Raw genomic sequence first — 21,996 nt, 5'->3', positions numbered from 1 at the left:
TGTTGACCTGGGTCATAATCAGAGATGTTAACAGGAATATGAATGGAATATTCTATTGGCAACCTAAACATCATCAGAATAAGGTCAACAGTCAGAATACTGCTGTAAACATAGACAAGTCTATTATCTGTATTTTCTTTGGTAGATTATTTTGTTTTAGCATATTGGATAAAAGCTAGCGAGCACATATAAGCCTTGTTTAAAGTTGGTTATGGCTTAACTTAGACGTTCTGAAGTGAACATACAGCAGTTAGACTCGCTCACTCAATGGTAAGAAAGACTGGTAAACTATCTGCTCTGAACACCACACTGGATTAGATGGAAACTTGGAAATGTGGTGTGTATTTTCAGGGTGGTTATATGCTGTCAGTCAAATGTAAGATAATGGGTGGTATCTTCCCTTTCATCTGAGCTCAGCTGTCTTTCACAAAACATCAAAGCACTTCCTCTTGGGATGAACGCTTAAAGCTCACAAATGTACAGAGACACACACACACACACGCATTACTACACACAAGCCAGAAATGTGTGCACATGCACACATGTGCTTTAAAACTGTTTGTCCCTCTCTCTCTGTATATTTCCCTGTGCTTTGTTGTCAGTGTTGAACTCATGATTTTTGACATTCATGAAACAGAAAGTTGCCAAATGCTCAAAGAAAGAAAAGGTACATCTAATGCTACTAGAAAGACTCAAATTCTGTAGCTTTCCAATTAAATTCTGATTTAATCTTCAACGTTCTCCTTTGTGTTAATAGGAGCAAATGCTGTCGAATAGATAACGTGGTCTGACTTATTTATCTCACTCATGATAAGCTTGATTTTGCACGGACAATTAAAAAGAAATCTGATCTGAGAAACATTGGTTTTCTAGCAAAAAGCTTGTCAGTGTTAGACAAAGGAGCCATTATGTTTTCCTTTTCTCTAAGTTAAAGTAGTTTCCCATCCTCAAAACACAAAAATTCAAAACAATATAAATGTATACATTTCATAATATACAGTTCTCTACGTTTTTCCACACAATTCTAGTTACTTTCCATCTAGCATTTCCTTTTCTAAATGTATCTCTAGTACACACTGATAATGTGTTGACAATGCTGCGAGAGGAGGACGGTGGGGTTTAAAGGGGTCACATTAACAACTGACCGATTTGAGAGAAAGGGAGCGAGGAAGAGTAGGAGGGGGAGAAGAGCAGGGGATTAACAAATGAGAAGTGACAGAGCTGCGGGGAACTGGTGGGCAGTTTAGCAGCACACAGAGGGGACGGGGCAGAGACCACTGGCCTTTTCCACCCTCACTCTAGCCCTCCCTCTCTCCATCTCACTCTCTCACTTTGTTTTACTCGTTTCCTTCCTCTTCTTCATTCTCTATCTTTTTACTGTGCCCCTTTCTGCCCTTTTTCTACATGCAACCCTCACAATGCAAAGAACATAGCCTTTTCTTCCACTATTCAAACACTACATTTGTTTCCTCCCTTTCCCCTTTCTTTCTCACATACGACCTCCCAATCTTTCCTTTATCCCACCCGTTTTCCCTCTTCTCAGCTTCCACTCTCCTTGCCTTGCCCTCCCGACGTGAGTGCAGAGGGCAGTCATGTGAGGTGCTGGTGTGCTGTTGACAAAACACAAAGCTTTTCACATCCGTCCTACACCTGGGATCCCTGGCTACTGCTGTGTGTGTGTGTGTGTGTGTGTGTGTGTGTGTTAGACTTTATTTCAGTATGTATTTCAGTGAATCTGTGTTTCTGGTGTAAAAATGTGGCTATGTAGCAGAAGCTCTACTATTCCATCGGTCACATGACAAAAGGGTGACGATTATTTGCATCTTCCAGTATATTGAAATACTCTACTATCAAATTACTTCACTTTATCACTGCAATTTATCAATGGCCATATTTTTCTGACACTGAATATACAATCAAAGAAGCTTTATTATTAAAACACAGTGAGACTGCTCTTCTCCTTCACTCTATCTCTCTCTTTACTGTGGCCTATATCTCTGTCTCATAATCATGGTCCAGTATCAAAATACTCTGTTTGCTGTCTCTGTTTGACTCCTAATATACTTTGGATACAGAGACTGTGAATTTTTCTGACAACTTGAAATTTCGAAGATGAAAATACATACATTCTTACTGTTGAAAAAATGTAGCCTATACTATAGCCTATACAGTACTATACTGTTTCTGAGAGACATAACACAGCCCAGAGTGTTTGTTTGAAATACAAAAACCACAAACAACAGGACGAATTGCCTCAAAACTTGGTGGAAGGAATCCATTTTGTTGAGGATCTGGATCACGAATCTAACATTGTTAAATTTTCAACATTTTAGTAATAACATAAGTTGAAAACTATTTCAAAGGTGTGACTTATAATAATTTGGTGTAAGGGAGGCAAATGTGAAAATAACCTGCACTGACCAATAGGGCTGCAGCTCAAACCGAAAGTCCACTAATGTCAAAACAAGCTTCAAGGACGATTTGTTCCGTTAAAACAGTCGATTTCCCCGGCTCTCCACAGACACTTTAATTGTTTCAAGCTCTTTCCCTAAAATGACCTTTCAGACACCAGCCTGAGCTTTCAGGTCTCCCCTATAGGCTTTTTCAGACTTGATGGCAGGATATAGGGGCCACTGTCAACACGCAATTAACAACCGCTGCCCCACTAACCCCCCACCCCCAAAAAACCTAAGGCCTCTTTTCAACAGATGCAGCTTTGTACAAACTCAAAGTATAAAAAAAAAAGAGAACGACTGATATGTAGAGAGTCCGAGGGGAGAGAAGTGAGGTTGAGCGATGTTGTGCGTGAGATAGAAAGATGAGGAGGGGATATTGAGAGGAAGACGGACGGACAGAGGGCAACAGAAAGAGAGCGAAGAGGTTCATTAATTATCCCGACCATGTCAAACAAGGCCTACCAGAAAAGCCCTTTCACCGAGCCCATGTAAACACCGCCCGCCTCCCCCTTTCCACTTAGGACACACTCATTTGACAGCGCCGCTCCCCCTCCTCCCTCTGTCTCCCCTCTAAGTAGTAGTCCATCTTCCTGGTGTTTGACAGTGCTGTCTGTACAACCAAAGAAACATGAAAGGTTCAAGGTTGTTTTTTTTCATTCTCCCGCTCCCTCCCTCTCTCTCTCTATGCGTCTCTTAAGTTTGTGGCTCTCTCGCTCCACTTCCACGTACTTTCGGGGCCTGGTCTTATCTCCTTGTTCTTCTTCCTGTCACTGCTGAGATGAGCCGAACCATCCCACATGTGCAGGAATGTCTTAATGAACCCCCAGTATTGGATCTGGAGGCTGGATGCTGGGAAGCGGAGGCTGCCTCTCTTTGGCTAAACTTCAGTCACTATGACAAAGATCACTCTCTTGCTGTTTCCTCATCTTAATTGCTTCTTCAAAGTATTTATCAACCATTTTAAGATATAGACAACTAGCTTTTACCACATTGTTATTGTGCTAGTAATACTTGAGGATCAGACACATTCCCTTACACTTTGAATAAAAGTTGGATGAAGAGGTTCTACTTTTTGACACTGGCATCAGAGAGAGAAAATGGTTCTTCCTAAGTCTCCAGCTCAAAAACACAGACACTTATAGTTCATGTTGTATATATTGGTCGAGGGCAGGAAGAGGTCATGTCCAATTACTCCTTTTGATAGTCAAAATAAACCTCACTCTTCCATCTTAACCCTACACAGTTTCTTTCCTCTTTATTCAGGCATTCTCGTAGGGCAACATCCGTAATAACACATTTTCATTTTAGAGCTAAAACGATCTCTGTCCACACATGCGTTTTAGCTCTGCATCAGTGATAATCCCTGTACATACTAATATATACTGAAAACATAAAGCCCTCTCGTGTGATCATTAGTAGGTGTGCTTTAAGTGAGCAGTAGGGGGATGAAGCAACTTCTATTTCAATTTAAAATCAATCAAAAGTCCTGTGAGAGACTAAATGGTGCCATAGCTATCCAACTAACTCCAACCAGGACTGAGACCCAACTTTAAGTAGCCAATCACAGAACATGGAAGTGATGTCATGTGGCTTTAATGAGGGTTTCTTTAGCAAAAAGAAGCACAATAATTAAGAATGTGGATTAGTGAAGCTTTCGAGCTGCATTCAGCGTTTCCATCCTCCAACACAACAGCATCATCAACAGCTCATCAAACTCCTCCATTATGTCACACTGATGAATGATGCAGTAATGAGCCAGTGCCACTCTCTGGTTATACAGCTGTCATCTGCCAGCTGTATGCTGCAACCTGTGTGTCTGTGTGTGTGTGTGTGTGTGTGTGCTTGTGTGTGTGTCCTTTCATGGGGGTGAGTGAAGGCCTTCAGTGTTCCCTTCGGAATACAAGGAAATTATGAGATGGTCCTTGAAGGAGGTGTGAGAGAGGAAGGCAAAGAAAAGGGAGAAAGAACACCAGCTGGTCTCGTCATCCAAAGCTCCTTTGCTCCTTCTCACAGCCATCTGTGTCACAAAACATCAACACATCAATTCACCCTCACCAGGCATCCCACTGCATCACTGTGCACTATTAATTCCGATGCTACTGGTTTAACTTTGGCTCATAAACTTTGTTCTGACTATCACCTTAAGCTGATTTATCACAAAGGTAAAAATGGGAGCCACACGTGCCAGGTGTTAGACAATGTAAGGCTTATAGCTCACCCTGTAGAGCTGCCGCCCCATCAATGCTATGCCTCACCCGTAGCGGCCCAGGTTTGATTCCGACCCGTGGCCCTGTGCTACATGTCTTCCCCACTCTCTGTCTGCCCCCCTTCACAGCTTGCTCACTGTCCTCCCCACCCCAAAAAAGAACAGGTTTGATTCGGACCCGTCACTTTGCTGCATGTCTTTCCCTCTTAGAGTCTGCTCTGTCAGTGTCCAAAAATGTGATGGAACATTTTAGCTATATCATCTATCTAATAGACACTATTGAAATCCAAATGTATCCATTAGAATATCTGGCTGGATACAAATATTTACTTCAAAGTTCATGCATGTAAAGAAGATGAATATCTTTCTCCTTCATCTCTTTTCAAATAGCTGCTCTGGAAGACAAATGAAGCAACACAAGAAGCTTCTCCTACAAATCCCTTAAAGCAGCTGCTCTTTTCTTCCATCAGACAAATGTGTATATCACAAAGGAATGCTGGACCATGTGCACGAGCACACAGAGCAACACCGCATGTGCAGCGCCTGGACCAATATCAATGTGTCAGTGTAGTCTTTAGAGAACACCCTATACTGCAACAAAACATGCTCAGATACAAGGCCAACACACAGACAAATACGTTTACATAAACTGTAAATAATATGTGTGAGCATTAGACAATGCACATACAATCAGTAGAAAGGAGAAGTGTGTCTCAGAAACAGGTTGGTTTTATAGGCAGCATTCTTGTTGGCCCAGTCAACAAGACAGATGTGAAGCAGATTTTAATAAGCAGTTATTTTTTTTATTTTTTGCCTCTCTGGGTTCATTACATTTGATTGGCTATGGCACAAAAATATGCAATACTCTCCAATATCTACACACTGACACATGCAACATCTGTGACTGTGGCAGTTACTGATATCAAGTGATGCACTGATAGACTTTTACTAATAGTTTCTTGGAGTCATTCCTCCACCATCAGAGAGCCTGGTGTTTGACTAAACAATCTGGACCTAACCACAAACAGACAATAAATCAACAGCCTTCAACATGTGGATTTTTATGCAAACTGGCAAAGATGATGCTTTGTGTATGCAGTCTGTTACAGCTTAATGGTTTCCTTGTATTGTAAAATCCAGATTTCTAATCCAAACTGAAATCAAACATCTCACAAACAAAACAATAATAAATTAACAAATACTCCACTCGTCGCCTGATGCATATATTACCAACCCAGCCCTCTCATTAGAAAGGCCAAAGATGACACGTGTATATTCTTAATAATACAACGAAAGTCTTTATATACACCAATCCAATCCATTCAAAGTTGGCAGCTATTTTTACCATATTGGATAAGCTATTGCCATGATATCATCATGTGACTCATTGTTCCATCATGGTGGTGGTATGTAAAAATCATTCCTTTAAACTGATAAACAATAGACACACAGTTTAGAGTTGGCCATGGAAAATATAACAACTCAAGTTTAAGCGTCCACACGTGAAGCGACTCAAAGCACAGACGTTCACAAGTTAACAGAGAATCACAGCATAGTGGAGACACTTTGCATTTTTGGGAGATGTAATCCTGTGCTGCTGGAGACGGGGGGAGTGAAGTCTAGTAATGATTTCATGTTCTGTGTATACGTGTGTCATGTACAATGTGTCAGAGTGAGGCATGAAAAACTAGAATCAATGCCTTGCGGTTGTACATCTCTGCCAAACAGTCAAGTTTCAGTTCCATGTCTGTCAAGACTTACATAATACATACAGTAACGACTTTGGAGAAATTTAATAAAAGGTATTAGGTGAATTGACATAATGAGGAAGTAACGTCCCAGTGACACTGACCTTAGACCAAAAAGTCCAAGTGCTCAGACAGCAAAGCAGGTAACCACTAACCAGATGGTCGGTGGTTCGATCCCCTGCACCTCGGAATCCTTCTGCATTCCGAAGTGTCCTTGGGCAACATACTGACGGGCAGACAGAGTGTGTGACAGAGTGTGTGATAAAAAAAGGCGCAGCATATCATAGCGTTTATGTGTAAATTCTCGAGTTACGGACAAAAACAGTGTCTTGTTTGTTGACAGTGATATTGACCTTTGACCAAAACCTAATCAGTTGTTTGTGTCCAAGTTAACATTTGTGCCAAATGTGCAGAAATTCCCTCAAGGCGTCCTTGAGATATCGCGTTCAAATATGAGACAAAGACCAGAAAGATAAGTATAATTAAAACAACAAAATAACTTGGAGACACAACCCATCACAAAGCAGCTGACAGATTTTATGTGCAGTGTCTATTCAGGGATTGTTTTAAAGTTAGAAACAAGAAAGAATCTGTTCAATACAACTCAAACCAAGTCTGCTCCGTTTTACTTTCTAATTCTGTGCTATTTGTCACATTTTTCTGAGAGGTACAATCTAAAAATATCTACAACATCATATTGAATACACACGTTTTTTTTCTTGCTGAGAAATTTCCCCACTTAAAAAACCCATTTCCTGCATGATTTCTTTAAATAAATACCTCAAGTGACACACAAATTCTAAATACACAGCAAACCACAGACCTAAAGAACAAGCACAGGGAGATGAGCAAAACTGGGACTGAAGAGAAGGAGGATGTTTATTTTATCTTGACAAGTTACATATCTCAATATAGATTCTGTCCTCCAGTCAACAATAACCTAAATTTAGATGCTGAGTTTGGAATTTCCAAAAAAATAAATAAATTAACACAAATAAAGTTAAGGCAACAACAGCTGGATTACAGTGAGTGTCCCTGATGATTAAGATACCAGTCTGTACTGCTGGTTCACAGTAACCCAGGTCAAGCTGTTTTCAGGTTGAATCACAGGTTGATAAGATCACAAGACGACATATTGAAAATGTAACAACTTGTTTTCTGTTTTTAACCTTGGTGGATTATACAGCACTTTTAAACTGATTCAAATTATGATATAAAACAAGTGTTTCTGTTAAAACAAATAACAAGTTCAACTGCCTTTGGTTTTGTACTAGATTTTCTGAGGACTTTACACGACAATTTACCCAACCACTAACTTCCATTCATCTCCAATAGTGAATAAAGGTATCTGCTGACTCTTTGCATATTATAATTAGTTCCATACAATGCAAGTTAGGGGGCCTTCAAAGTGTATACCTCTGTCAAGGCCCAATAGTTCCCTTAAATTAAATCAAGTTGCACTAAACTTCACACCCTAGAAATCAGTTCCCTAAATATATGCCTGATCATCAAGATCCACAAATTATTCCCTGAAAATGCCCCCTCTTTCAAAGTTAAAGTCAGTGATAAAAAATAAAACATGAATCTGTCCCCTGATCTGGATCCAAGTTTCATGGAAATTCTTTAGGTAGTTTTTGTGTAATCTTGCTTACAATCAAATAAACTGACCAACAAACAAACAGGAAAATGTAAAAACATAACCTCCTTGGTGGGGGTAATAAAAATAAAAAAAAAATTATTAAAGCCATTTAAAAAGCATGTATTCCCTACAGCTGTTTAACAACCTACAAAACATTATGTAACTTCTACCACCGCCTATTTCCCGATGAATTCAACTCCCGACAGTTTCATGCAGTGCAGACATTTACATTCATTCTAATTTAAAACCCTGTGTCTTTACTAAATTACTGTTAATTTTTCATTCAAGTATTGTCAATACCAGATTCTGCGAACAGGCTCACATGGATAGCAAGTCTCTGCCACGATTTGTTGTGGAGCATCACAGGTGCTGAGCCGCACCGGAAAACAGAAATGTGTGTTATTGTTACTTTAAATGGTTTCGACCTTGATGATTTGGTCTAAATAAAAGAAATAACACACACTCGTAAGGAGTGTGTAGTAAGATACCAGAAACTATGATTTCTCTTTCAGGACACATCTAAACATCAGTGAGGGGCAATCAAAACACTCTTTGTCACTTAGGAAACCCACAAACCCGCACACATTATCCAAGAGCCACTGACAACGACTGCTTGGTCTAAATGATAAATAAACTAAATCTGAATTTGAGACATCTGACAACAGGCAAATCTGTGTTTAGGTGAGTGCCTCGCTGTGTATCTGTGGGACTGGAGATTGTTGCTGTGTGTGTGTGTAGTTTTTGTGTGTGTTTTGTGTCGAGGGAGGGTTGATGGTGTTAACATTACAGCTGCCATGTGTTTATTTCCCAGAGTTCTGGTCTGTGGCGTCTCAGTCATCTCCCCGGGCTTAAACACTCACTTTCCATCCATTTACAGTCTGTATGTGTGTTCGTGTGTGTACAGTTCTGTGTGAATGCACATATGCTGCAAGGATATTATGTATTTTCTACTGATATGTGGATGATGTGTAGAATGTGGACATCGCTGTGTATTTGCGTAACGTCCATGACGGAAACATGTATCTGTGTGTGTGTGTGTGTGTGTTTACAGTTGAATGCGTCCCACTGTCTCCTCTGTGTGATTAGCTTCCCATTAACTAAGTCACATATCACCCATCACTTGCTCCAGGCCTCCTTTATACTATCTCTGGACAAACACACTGTCAGATAGAACCTCTCTCTCTCACACACACACACACACACACACACACACACAGACACACAGACACACACCAATCTGGACATTAGGTACCTATCAAAGCATACAATGATTGTCTCTATTGGGAAGCCATTTAGTGGACATCCTGACAGCCACAAATTACCTTAAATTACAGCCTGTGAATTTATTCCTTTTTTCACTGCCATGTTTAAAGTTGATGACGATTATACGATTTTTCTTAGGTTCACACACAAAAAATATTATGACAGTGAGTGTGTGTGTGTGCATGTGTGTGTGCATGTGTGTGAGGAGGGGGGAACATGGAAAACCCTAAGCTCCCCTAGTCCCAGAGCACTGCGCCTTCCGACCAGCCAGCTTTGGTCTGCTCTGTTCCGCCTCACCTGTTATCTGTCCATCACTGCATTGTGTTGTACAGTGTTGTTATCTGCCAAGCTCTCTCTCACACACACACACACACACACACAGACACACACGGAGCGTCAGAACTGTGTTTCACAACAACTTCTTCTGTTTAAGATCAAGTTTTATGTGCAAGAATAAAACTACTGACAGTAAAGCAGTGTGACTGCAGGATAAGTGATCGTGTCTTCGACTCACTAATGTTAACTGAATGGTGTTGTATTTCTGTTCAGGTAAATCATTCGGGTAAAATGTTTCGCTGAGACTCACACTTTCCTGACCCATGGTGTGAAACACTGATCTCTACACCCGCAAATGTGTAGTTCATGTTGTAATGTTTCGTCAAGCACAACATAAAATACATTTCCACAGCTTAAAAATGGCTGCAAAAGCACACAAACATTCACATACACACACACACACAAAATCACACACAAGTTCCCCCTGCTCCAGCTGTGTCTTAAGAAGTCAGGGCCAAACCGGTAATCTGACTGGGATAGAAGTTACTGGATCTGTATCCATTACAGGATGTAATACCCCTCGCTCCCAAAATCTCCTCACTTCCCTTGACCTTCCACCCTTCAGAGGTCACTTTAAGATTTTTTGTCCTGTGTTTTTCAACAATAAGAGGCAAGTTGAGCGTAAAATATCAGGGACTCATATTTATGTCAGTAAACCCCTATATCCACCACATTAGCCTCTCTGGTCTTGTTAACCCTCACCTGTTTACACACACACACTCCCATATCAGATGTGTTTTGTGGCTGTAACTGGCTTATTTCGGATGTAACACAGAGAATATAAAAGATGTCTAAGTCTAAAGGTGTGTTTACTTCAGGACACCAGCAATTTGTTTTTCTTCTACCGGCAGCAACATCTTACCTCTCTGGTTCATCTTTACAGCCAGAAGATCCGTGTAGCTCTAATGAGGTGTCAGTTTCCAGAAAGGGAACTCAACACATCCTGCCAGGAAGCTTTGCGACTGACGAGCAGAAGGCACAACGAGCAGTTTGGTGGAGTGAGTGAGCTCGAATGCCTTCTGCTTTTTCTATACTCAAAACAGCTTTCTATTCAGAAATGTCTCCATGAGCTTTTCAGGAGGATGAGAGTTTATTCATCGACTTCCTGAGAGCAAAGTTCCCCGATGAACCCTCATGGTTTGAGTCTGATTGAACTAATGTGAATATGTCTGAGGTGATGCAACCATTTTACTGTGGGTGACGTGAAATGCACATGACAGATCGTGCAGCCAGTCTCGTCTACATTTGGTATTCTCTTTTGCACAGTGGGAGCAATTTCGAGTAAAACTGTCCTTAAAGCGTAAACTCACTGAAACCTGAAATCAACCAGCAGGTGTTCAGTGACACACACAGATGAGAATACAGCTCGTAATTTGCCAACAACTACAATTTTTAAAGAAAAAGAAAAACAGATCAAATTGAAATGCAAATGGTACGACACATTCTAGGTACTTTTAGAACACACTGTCAAACAATGCCTGTGTAAGGGGATTAATTTGGCTAAAAACCGTGTAGGTGTTTTATTGTTAAAACTAAATTCTGCAGGGAGCAACAGAGTCTCATTAGCGTCCAGTGACAAAAGCGAAGCAACTGGCAGAGCTTTGACTGTGAAAACTGATACAGCCGTGCTTATTTCCACCAAGGACAATGAAATGTAAGCTATCACGCTCACTCCTCACTTCCCAGAACTCACAGTGAAGGCTGCAGCCTGGCGTAGGTGGAAGGTCAGAGAAGATCCGTGCATGCGTGTCTGTGTGTGTGTGATTTAAACAGCGTGCATAAGTGTGTGCATTCCCTACGCTCTCATTTCACCTTGAAGAATAATGAACACATCGTCCTTCACTCGTTTGCTGCAGAGACAATGGCCAAGACGTGCTGCAGGGCAAACTATGAGCATCATGCAGACACAACACTGTAGCCGTCTACAGCTAAAATCAATAAGTCTAGTTCACCTGTGGCTATAGGACCAAAATACACTAACACCTGCTCTAGACTTTCATTCAATACATAAAGCAACCACGTGTTGTTCAGGAAATTTAGAGGGGGGGGGGGGGGGGGGGGGCAGGAAGACAACAATGAGTAAAATGCAGATAAAGCAAAGTGAGATACAGATCCTCTAATAAATGAATAAATCTTCCTCTCTGTCTCTGCCTGCACCATCTTTTTTTTTTCAATCACTTTTCCAGAAAACAAATATTTGCCTGTTGAGTCACCGTTGAATCTGATGCCAGGACAATCAATCATCCGTGTGTCAGCCAATGAATGAGGCTGTTGCTGGTCCAATCAATCATCTATGTGTCAACCAATGAATGAGGACGTTGCTAAGAGGCCGCGGGCGAAATTCTATTTGAATACAGTTTCCACAGTTAGGAACTGCTCGCATGGAACACACCTAATTTGACTAGATTGAAGATTTTAAAAACATGAAATTGCATTTTTCAAATTTATAATGTGGGTATTTTGCTCATGCTATAGGCCTGTTAACATTGAGAATGGAAATATTGTGGATGTACATTTATCCAGGGAAGTACAACGTTAAGCATTTAAACTTTATCTAGCATTTTTATTATTTAACCCATAAAGATTTGGCAATACAATTTACAGCAACACTGGCAGGAATTTATTGGGGTGAAGCCTAAGAAATATGTTTTCATATGTTTTCAGGGGGCATTCAGCCCAGATCTGACATATATACCCTACAGCTGGCGCACTAATATTACACTGGTATTAGTATTGCATGTAGAAAGATTACATTCATCATCAAAAACATGTTATATAGATCTTATCTAGTCCCAAAAGCACCAGTTGGTTAATGCAGTGATGTAAAGCATAAACAAAATTTAAAACCATAAAACCACGTAGGGAACGAACATCAACTTTCATTATTATATCAGCTCAACATTAAGCAAATTAAAGTGTGAACATCTTACTGGGAAAATAACACAATCAAGAAAAGATTTTTGGTAAAGATCCAACTTTGTGTCTGATTTACACGTCTTCTTCACTGGCAGCTGTTGTGCAGCTTCTCGGACAGAGCAGTCAGTGTTTCCATGAATTTGAAACATTCAGGCAATTCTCATGTTTGCGTTCATGTGTACACATGTGTGCGATGCAAATGCTCTGATGTTCACGGTTTTCAAAATGACTGATAGTTCTTTCAAAGTGTGGTTCTAATGATATAACTCTGTGAGCCAAGAAAGTGAGGCTAAATCCAAACTAATGTGTTTTGATTTTAAAATGGTCTGAAACTAAAATAATCTACGTCCAGATGAGTGTTTTTGCTGCATAACGCTGTCCATTATAACACCTGAAAAATGCATATCACATAGTCATTCATGTGCACTGTTCATGTGCGTACAGGTGTAAACAGGAAGCAGATTGTGCAGATCAGCAGTTGCTTGGTTTAAGGGAATATTACCATCCAGAAACATCAATGGAGAAAAGTATTTCTTAGCTTAAACCAACAATGAGCCATAACAACTAGTAAATACAGGTCTAGTAAGTTCCACTGGTGGATGAGGCCTATGCCATTTCGTTTTCTTCAGGAAAAGGGTCAAGTGATAAGAGTCTGGTGAATAGGGGAAGGATAAGTCATGACCGAATCAAGAAGCAAAAATGACGGTTGGTTCCAAAAGTCCCAATTTCTGCCTCTGTCCAGATCAAAACACAACCCAACTTTTCAAACTAAAACAGGGCAAACATGTTTGCAAAAAGTGTCTGGAGTAATTTGGACGCCGAGTGAATAAATAGCACAAGCGATGCATTATAAAACTAAAAGGCGAAAACCTTTTAGTTTGTGAATGCAGCCTGAGGCAAAAGGAGGGGGAAACTCAGCATGGATTCCATAGGAAAGCCAACTCGACTGGTGACAATGACAGGAAAGATGGACGAGAAAGTGGGGGTGACAGGCCGCCAGAGGTCACAGGACGACCTCAGCACATAACACACTGAGTATGAGGTATGAGACTTTGCTGGCTTAACTTCAGGGATCCCAGCTGAAACAATCTCCAATGACTTTAAATAGACCAACAATAATGAGACAGAGGAGAAACATGTGCAGACACCATCACTCAGAGGAAGTATATTGTGGACAACTTCCCAGCTTCCGCACATGATCATTTCAAATATCTACAATATTGATTTTTTTGAAACGCTAACTTTGATTATAATCTACCTAACCACGGTTAAACTTATATGCAGGAGAAACATCAGAACAGCAGCTGAGTCGAACCTTAATGACACGCATCACCACACCAAACATAACAGAGCAATAAATCTGACACGTTCTCTCTCTTAACACCTCGCCAATCACACTCCAAACATGGTCACAGACAAAGAGGCTGATGCTGCTGACGGTAACAGTGTCGCTCCATGACAATATGTCTGTTTGAAGCCGAGTGCACTGTGACTGAAGATATGCAGCTGAATGTCACAGCAAACACGGCACTACAAAATGAGTGTGAATTAAAAAAACAATCACTGAAAAACTGATTTATCAAACCAATATTCTTCAGATACCTTCAGTAGGAAAGCTTCTGATAGTTTTTTGGTAATTCAAGTAATTAATAGAAAAATCTGCAAACAATTACATATTTGTATAATAATACAGCAAATGGTTAATATTCTAATAATCAAATCCACAGCTGCACCCACTAAAACTCTATGAATTGTCAATTGGAAAACATATAAATAGAAATAAATATGCAAGATTAAATGTGAAACACTGAAGCCATGCAACAGAAAACATGGGTGATTCCCTGATGTAAAACAGCCACATTCATGTTTATGTTTGGACCATGTCTACATCAGCGTTTTGGAGCCGATTTCTAAACCTGACCGTCATCACGAGTTGCTTACTACAGACACTGCACTGCAGGGCACAGACAGAAGCTGCAACTTTAACAACAAACTGTACAAGACAAAAAGAGAGAATAAAACCCCCCGTACCACTGGTAGGAAGGAGAAGAAAACCCAGGACTAAGGTTTTAAAGAGTCAAAAGAAAATGAGAGATTTGAGCAACTTCACACCACAGCTACATAAAAAGAAACAGCATCGAGGTGGAGGGCAGCAGCAGAGTGGAGAAAGTTTGCAGTAACTCACCGTGTGCTTGTGCGTGAAGAGAGAACAGTCCAAGCAACAGCAGAGGACTCTGGCTCCAGAGACAGAGAGAGAGACAGCGCTCCAGCCTTTCTCCCTGCACTGGCATGGTAGAGACTGCTGCTCCGCTCCTCTCTTCTCCTCTCTTCAGTACACTCCACACCACAGGATCCGCCACTCACACACTGCCTCTCCCCCCCTGAGAGTGTGTGTGTATGTATGTGCCAGAGAGGGAGGGGGAGAGGGAGAGAGAGTATGTGTGTGTGTGTGTGTGTGTGTGTGTGTGTGTGTGAGTGAGATGGGGGGGAGTACTGGGCATGTAAGCTCCTGTATGTGTGTGTGTGTATCAGACCGCAACGTGAGAAAGTCCACACCACACAAAACACACCAGCAGCAGCAGCAGTTGCAGTTGATTGTCCTCAAACCCGTCTGACAGTAGCAGCCCAGCTGAGAGAGAGAGAGAGAGAGAGAGAGAGAGAGAAGGAAAAAGGGGAGTTTACTTCACTTGCCTAGTAGGGAGGGCTGACCCAATCCTTTACTCTCTCACACACAGACACACACACACACACACACACACACACACACACACACACACACACACGGGGAGGGAGGACATGGGTGGACAGAAAACAGGGGCAGGGAGCAGACAGGAGCAAGATGGGGTTAAGGAAAAAAGTAGGAGGCCGGTGAGGAGGATATTGAAAACACGCAGCAGGATCTTTGGGCTTCTGCACCTTCAACAGCTTACAGTCAACCTTTCCAACTTTTCATGTTCAGTATGAAATCTGCAGCGAAAGTGGAATAAGTTGTTTACTAAACCAAATGGAGCCGTGGTGCATAGCATGGGTGGCAAAACCAAAACTGACTGACCAAAATCAATATATGATGAGTTCATATATGAAAAGCTTGAATTGCTTTAACCCTGTGTGCACATCCTCACCAACAGCCTTAAGTGGCAAAGTAATCAAGAGCAAGGGCCTCCTTCAAGTGTGTTTAAACAGAGTGGATTCCAGTTGTTCATGCTGATACACCAGGATGCTAAATTGCAGCTTCTTTAAAACTGCATGCAGGAGGCAGGACATGATGTGGAAATTCTCCTGTGGAAACCACATGTTTGTTTACAGCACATTGAAAGCCTTAACACCAAAACCTCTCAAATTCCGCCGCTCCAATTTTAAACCTTTGTCAGTGTCTTCTACGTGTATGCCACCTCTTTTATATCCTGAAATATTTGCATTCTTACAGTTTTTGAGTCCACTGCATTGCGCTCGCTGTGAATTTTGCCCCAAAACATTCCTGCTGTATTCTCACACGGGCTCACATGGACATTTTACAAGGAGGGGCTGTTGGGAAAAGCTCATCATTTTAGTTCTCACAAACAGTTCACTGGATATTTTCAGGAAAATGTTACAGTTTGGTGCGTGTACAGAAATGCGTGTAACATCAGTTACAGAAAATCCAGTCTGCCCTTCTTCTCGATTATTGCTTCACATAATTTTAAAATTGAGCAACTATTCTACAGAACCTATGAAAACCTGCTCTTTACAGAGCAGTGTGCTGTTAACAAATCAGGTAGATGGCAGAGACACTTCGAAGGAGCTGTTAGAGATTACATCACCTCTGCCTGGAGCTTTTATACTAATAAATAAATGGGCTGAGACGCTCTAATAGACCATTTCCTTTCCAGAGCTATATCATCTTACCTGTAGACAAAACTGTACTTGTGTAAGGAACACTTTGCTTTTAGCAAAATAGCATTGCAAACCTGAGGGAGCACAAAATGATCCATTATTTTTCCAACACATGACGCTGATATGAGAAGTTGTGAGGTTAAGTAGAAAGGGCAGACAGTTTTTGTTTCCATGTTAATCTGTCTCGTTTGTAGCCGCCTCTGTTCTTTGCACCTCTTTTCTTTCTCACACTCGTTCAAGTTGTTCATTAGCGACAAACAATAGGCGCCCTGGCTCCCTCGCTCCTCGATGAGAGGAAAAATCACTTCATAAATAAACAGTCCTGCCCTGATCCTGCCCTATTCTCCTTCTGTCGACCATCCTCCCCCCCTCCCCTTCTCTGATGCCTCTTTCCCACATTGGCCTTAATAAACAGAAATAAACAAACCTTACTTTGCTGTAAGTTTGTGATATAATAAAACAAAATAAAATATGTAAACATACACTGCATACTCTTCATCTTCCTCACATTTTTATATTTTGCAGAAGCGGAGACATTTTGGAAATAATGACACGTTCCCTCACATTTGCCTCCTCATCTACCAGCGATCATGTTGCTGATTATCAATTTCAGCAACAGTTCCACCATGTCGTCAGTAAATGGACAACGATTGCTAAAGTTTTCATTCTTGGAGCTTTGTTTTTGGAGGAAACCAGGCACACTGATGACCAGAACAATACCATCCCAAAAATGACCTTCAGGACGACTCTTGTGCCTTAAGCCAGAGGAATAACTTTAACCAAATCAAGAGACCTTCAATTTGTTTGTCCACTGATGGTCCCCATCCAACCTGACAGATCTTAAGAGGATTTGCAGAGAACAACAGAAAGTCAAAGGTAGGTGTGGTGTGCAAAGATGGTTGTGTCATAACCAGGAAGACTCAAGTACTTTAATTAAGTACACACACCAAAGTTCAATGGCTAAATAGTTACTGTATGAAAATAAGATTCCGGTTCCTCCTTTTTATTAAATTAGAGGGATAGAAATATTATAAACAGTTCCATCATAGGGCTGCAACCAGCTGCAACATAACCAAATGCAAAAAAGTGAAGAGGTCTTAATACTTTTTGAACGCACTGTATATCAGAGTATTGTTTCATCTTGTGAGTTAGTCATCAACGGAACATTGTGCCAATGAAACTGAATTAGTGAATTATGATCATTGTTTATTTGTATTAGTAATTTAGTGATTGTTGACATATTAGCAGGAGATATATGCACAATTTAACAATAATCTTTACATTTATCCACTCTCTGATATAACCTCAGAAGTCTATTATCTTCTTATTTTCCAGGTTGGCACTCTTGTGTGGCTGTGCTGTGATGAGATTCAAAACATCTTAAGTAGTGATAATTGTTACTTGTTACTATGAGGATAAACTTAACAGCTAAATTCTTTGTATGGAAAACCTATTGTATGCTCTGTATGAGCACTATAATAAAGACCCAATTTTAATATTTTTGTATGATTTTATCTTTTACCTTTTCACTTTTATCTCTGACCTCCTTGATCACACTCCTAAACATTTTTATTTTTTTTAACTCTTCCTGCCTTCCCCCTCTCCCCTCCAATCCTTTTCCCACTCCCCTCCTCCGGTGAACTAGAATGTCATTTCAAGCATGTCTAACCACGGGAAGCCTTTTAAAAACTGTGACAGCATTTGCCCCCAATCCCCACTTGCTGTGAAGCGGTGTGTGTGTGTGTGTGTGTGTGTGTGTGTGTGTGTGTGTGTGTGTGTGTGTGAAAGTGTGTGTTTGAGAGAGAGATAGAGTAATGAATGTATGTACTGATTTGCAGGAAGACAGAATATCATATGTAGATTAGGAGGACTACCCCTTTGAAAACAGTTACTTTAAGGTATTGTAAGCTGGTGCTCTACACGCACACACACACACACACACACACTCTGGTCTTTCACAGTGTCACCCTCATGCTGGGCTTTTGATGAATGGCTGAGACTGTCACGAGCGAAAGATGAGCAGTGAAACTGAAAGAGAAAGAAGAGGAAAGAAAAGGTTGCTGACAAGAAAGAAAAAAAAAGGAGTGATCACTGAAGAATGATGGAAAGATGTGAGATAATTAATGGAAGACTGTGACCTTTTGGGGACAAGAAGCGGTGCCCACAGAGAGGAGAGACAAAGTAGATGTAAAGAGGAGGACAGAGCGATGCAAACACGGGATCACAAGGACATAAAATAAACCTAGAGACAAACAATATGCAAAACATTTCCAGATTAGGTTAAAAATAAAGTTAGTCAGACATTTGAATCTGAGGAAGATGGCACCTTTGGAGAATGTTTCCCTGTTTTTCTTACGCTAGTTGTATTTATCATTTTTGACACGCTGTCATAACACAAACAATTCACGTCAGCAGCTTTCAGTGTCAACACTTGAAAGAAAGAAGAGCTGCCTTTGAGCAGAAAGCTAAATGTGGTCGATAAGAGTGTAGAAATGAAATAAAAAGTACTTTATGATTGGTGAAATTAGGAGAAAACCATGCATGTGCAAACAAAAACATTTTTAAGCACTCAAGTTTAAGTGAGAAGATTTTGTTTTTATTTTTCTTTGAGAAAATGTTCATACCTCTCAAGCAAAAATGAACCCAAATAAATAAAAAACAAGTAAGATTATCTGAAATGCATTGTAATGAAGCTGAAAGTAAGTCTGTTTTCTGAGTTATAAACGTGTGGACTTTATAGCTGGCCAAATGGAGAAAGTCTGCAGCAACTCCGGAGGCTCTCACTCTGCCAATTGCATTCACACATACAGCCCCTGTGGAGAAACTACACAGGATCTCTGAATTGTCTGAAAGGTGCTTATTTGTCGCCATAGCAGCTTAAGGCTATATTAGCCTCGACTAGCAACACACCCAATGTTCTGGTCAAGTATCTGTTTTTTTCTGCGTTGATCTTTGACATCTTCCAGCTTTCCGACGTTAGATTATCCATGGGTACTATTAAGAAAAAGCGGAAATTTTTACATAACATACAGTTTTCACTGGATAGTGATACTTAAATGTCGGCTAGTGTGAGATCCAAAGTACTTTTTTCTGTCAAGTCTCTGAAGACAGCAAGAGGCTGTTGCTGCAAAATGAACGTAGTGGAAACCCTGGCATTGGATGTTTTCTTGCCGTGGTGGTAAAGATTTCTGTGTGGCGAGCTGCCATGCAGAAATGTTAGCAGCAGAAACACTGCTGTTCCTCCAAACGTCAACATTTAATATGTAAGACAACAAGCAACCACTCTGTTCTTCTTTTGTAAAACCACACAGCGACTCCTGTCCCCTAAACATATAAACCTGGCACACTTGTTCTGACATATTTGTGATTTAAATGCACTGTTTCCATCTGTGCCAGGGGATTTAAAAGACCACCTCACCTTTTCCCTGGTTCACTTTTAGAAGCGTTTATCCCTGCATGTGATGTGTGAACCAATTTAAGACAGGAGATTAAGTCCGTTTTAGAGAAACACCTCTGTGGCACAGCAGCATATCTGCTAATCCCCATCCATTCACTTCATCACGTCTTTAAACTAACAAGCAGTTTAACATAATCTGCTTTAAATCTGTCCATTCACTACCATTCTTCGCTTCGTTTACATAACAATCCCTTCTGCCTGCACGGTCTGTGGAGAGAGGAAGAATGAGAGAACATGTGGGTGTATGGGAGTAGGGTTGTAGATGTGGGTGAGAGATACAGGACGAGTTCCTCTTCCCATTACAATCCATTTGTACTATCAACTGCTCTGCCTTGTGACGACATATACAGCAGAGGAAGCATCATTTTATTTAAGTCTATGACAAAGCCACAAAGGATCCTATAGTCTAGAAATACATGTAGTCGAATGGAATTAAAACATAAATAGTGGAAAATTGATGGAGGGATCTTGAAGCAGTAGGTGTAAAAGATTTATGGATGGAGGGAAGCTGGGAGTGCATGAAAAACGGTACCACGAGGAATGTGTGAGGGGCGGAGTGCAGAAGAAAAAGAGCATGATGGTGAAATATGGAGTCAAAGGGCTGCATATGTAGAGTGTTCAACCTTTTCAACCCGAGCTGCAGACGACCTCAGCATCGAGGCCCACTGACGCTTTCAGCTACACTCCCATCATAAACACACAACTCAACCACCAAGCCAAGAAACCGAAGAGCGAAAACAAGGGATAACACAGAGTGAGGAGAGGAACGGCGATGAATCGGTGACAGAGAAGACGTCTGTCAAGTTCAACTCTGACCTCAACACCGATTTGTTCTTTGTTGACCTTTCACCTTTGGAGAAAATCCCTCACCACCACTGTTTGCAAATCATTTCACACAAACGTAGAGGTGGGATGATTTAAAAGTGAAAACAGTCAAAAGATGAATTATAAAACACACGAATGAAACAAGGAACATAGTTTATTATATATAGGTATATATAGAAAAAGCTAAATATATATATATATATTTCTCCTCTGTAAAAAGCCACATTCCTGCTTATCTTATACGTTTAAATTTAATTTGTGTCAGTAAACGAGTACATTTAATTTCTTGCATTATAAAATGAACACTCCTGCTAACTAACAGACAGACACAGTGGAAAGATACTTTCCTTGGCTCCCTGTAGTTTCTCTCATACACTGCTAATGAATGTATACACATTCAAGGGCCTCAGCCAACACATTTACATAAACACACAGGTTAAAGAAAATAAATGTCTTTTTCTTTGTCCTTTGTTTTGTTCCTTCTCTATTGCTACATACATACAAACATACAGTGGGGGCTGAAAGCTTTAGTTTGCCAATGAAACATGATCACACACACACACACACATTTGTACAGCTATCTTAGTGAGGACCCTCATTGGCATAATGCATTCACCAGCCCCTTACCCTGACCATCCAAACTAAGTGCCTAAACCTAACTTTACCTAAACCTAATTCTAATTCTAACCCTAACCCTAAAACCAAGTCCTGACCCCCAAACAGTCCATTAAAGGGGGTCACAAAGTGAAGACTGGCCAAAATGTCCTCACTCCGTAGGTTAAAGGCTAAAACTGGTCCTCACAAAGATAGCTTTACAAAGACACACACACACAGGTAGGTGTCGAGCCATTTAAATTTAATGAAGGCCTAATGATAGACTGCGAATGAATTTTACAGCTTGTTATTGTCATTGTGAAACCACTCACTGTATCACTTTACAACCACCATAAAGTCACTGACAGGGGTGGGTGTGGTTTGGGAAAGGTACAACAAAACTGGGAAAAATCAGAAATCCACCTCTGTGATCATGATGTCATAAATGTTTCGCTGACTGTTAATTGCTTCACTGTATAACCACATGGAATGACTGTTTCCCCCCGAGCCATCTGGCAAATACAAATGTTTTCTATAGTTCTATGCCACTGATATCCTGTTACTTTGCTCTCAGGCACACAGAGGGTAAAGTACAACCACAAATTAAAGGCTCAGATTTACTATTTAAGTATTTGCAGTATCATAAATAAGTTATGAGGTTGCATATATCACATCAAATGCAA

The 21,996-nt window shown here is 40.7% G+C and overlaps 1 protein-coding gene across 3 annotated transcripts in view; it reads right to left on the bottom strand.

Annotated features, from left to right (window-relative positions):
- The window catches only part of bmpr1ba (bone morphogenetic protein receptor, type IBa), a 68,321-nt gene that overhangs the window by 9,851 nt on the left and 36,474 nt on the right, over positions 1-21,996 (bottom strand). For 2 of the 3 annotated variants that reach the window (XM_020101057.2, XM_069523679.1), the window contains one exon: positions 14,750-15,193. The exons of the other annotated variant lie outside the window; for it this stretch is intronic. In XM_020101057.2, the coding sequence (XP_019956616.1) occupies positions 14,750-14,855 (106 nt within the window). In that variant the 5' untranslated portion in view covers positions 14,856-15,193. The remainder of the gene's footprint in view (positions 1-14,749; positions 15,194-21,996) is intronic. 3 annotated transcript variants of the gene reach the window in all.

Source organism: Paralichthys olivaceus, chromosome 4 (genome assembly GCF_024713975.1).
Source record: "Paralichthys olivaceus isolate ysfri-2021 chromosome 4, ASM2471397v2, whole genome shotgun sequence".
Taxonomy (NCBI): Eukaryota; Metazoa; Chordata; class Actinopteri; order Pleuronectiformes; family Paralichthyidae; genus Paralichthys; species Paralichthys olivaceus.
Note: the sequence above shows the minus strand (reverse complement) of the source record. Positions and strands in the feature narration are given on the sequence as shown.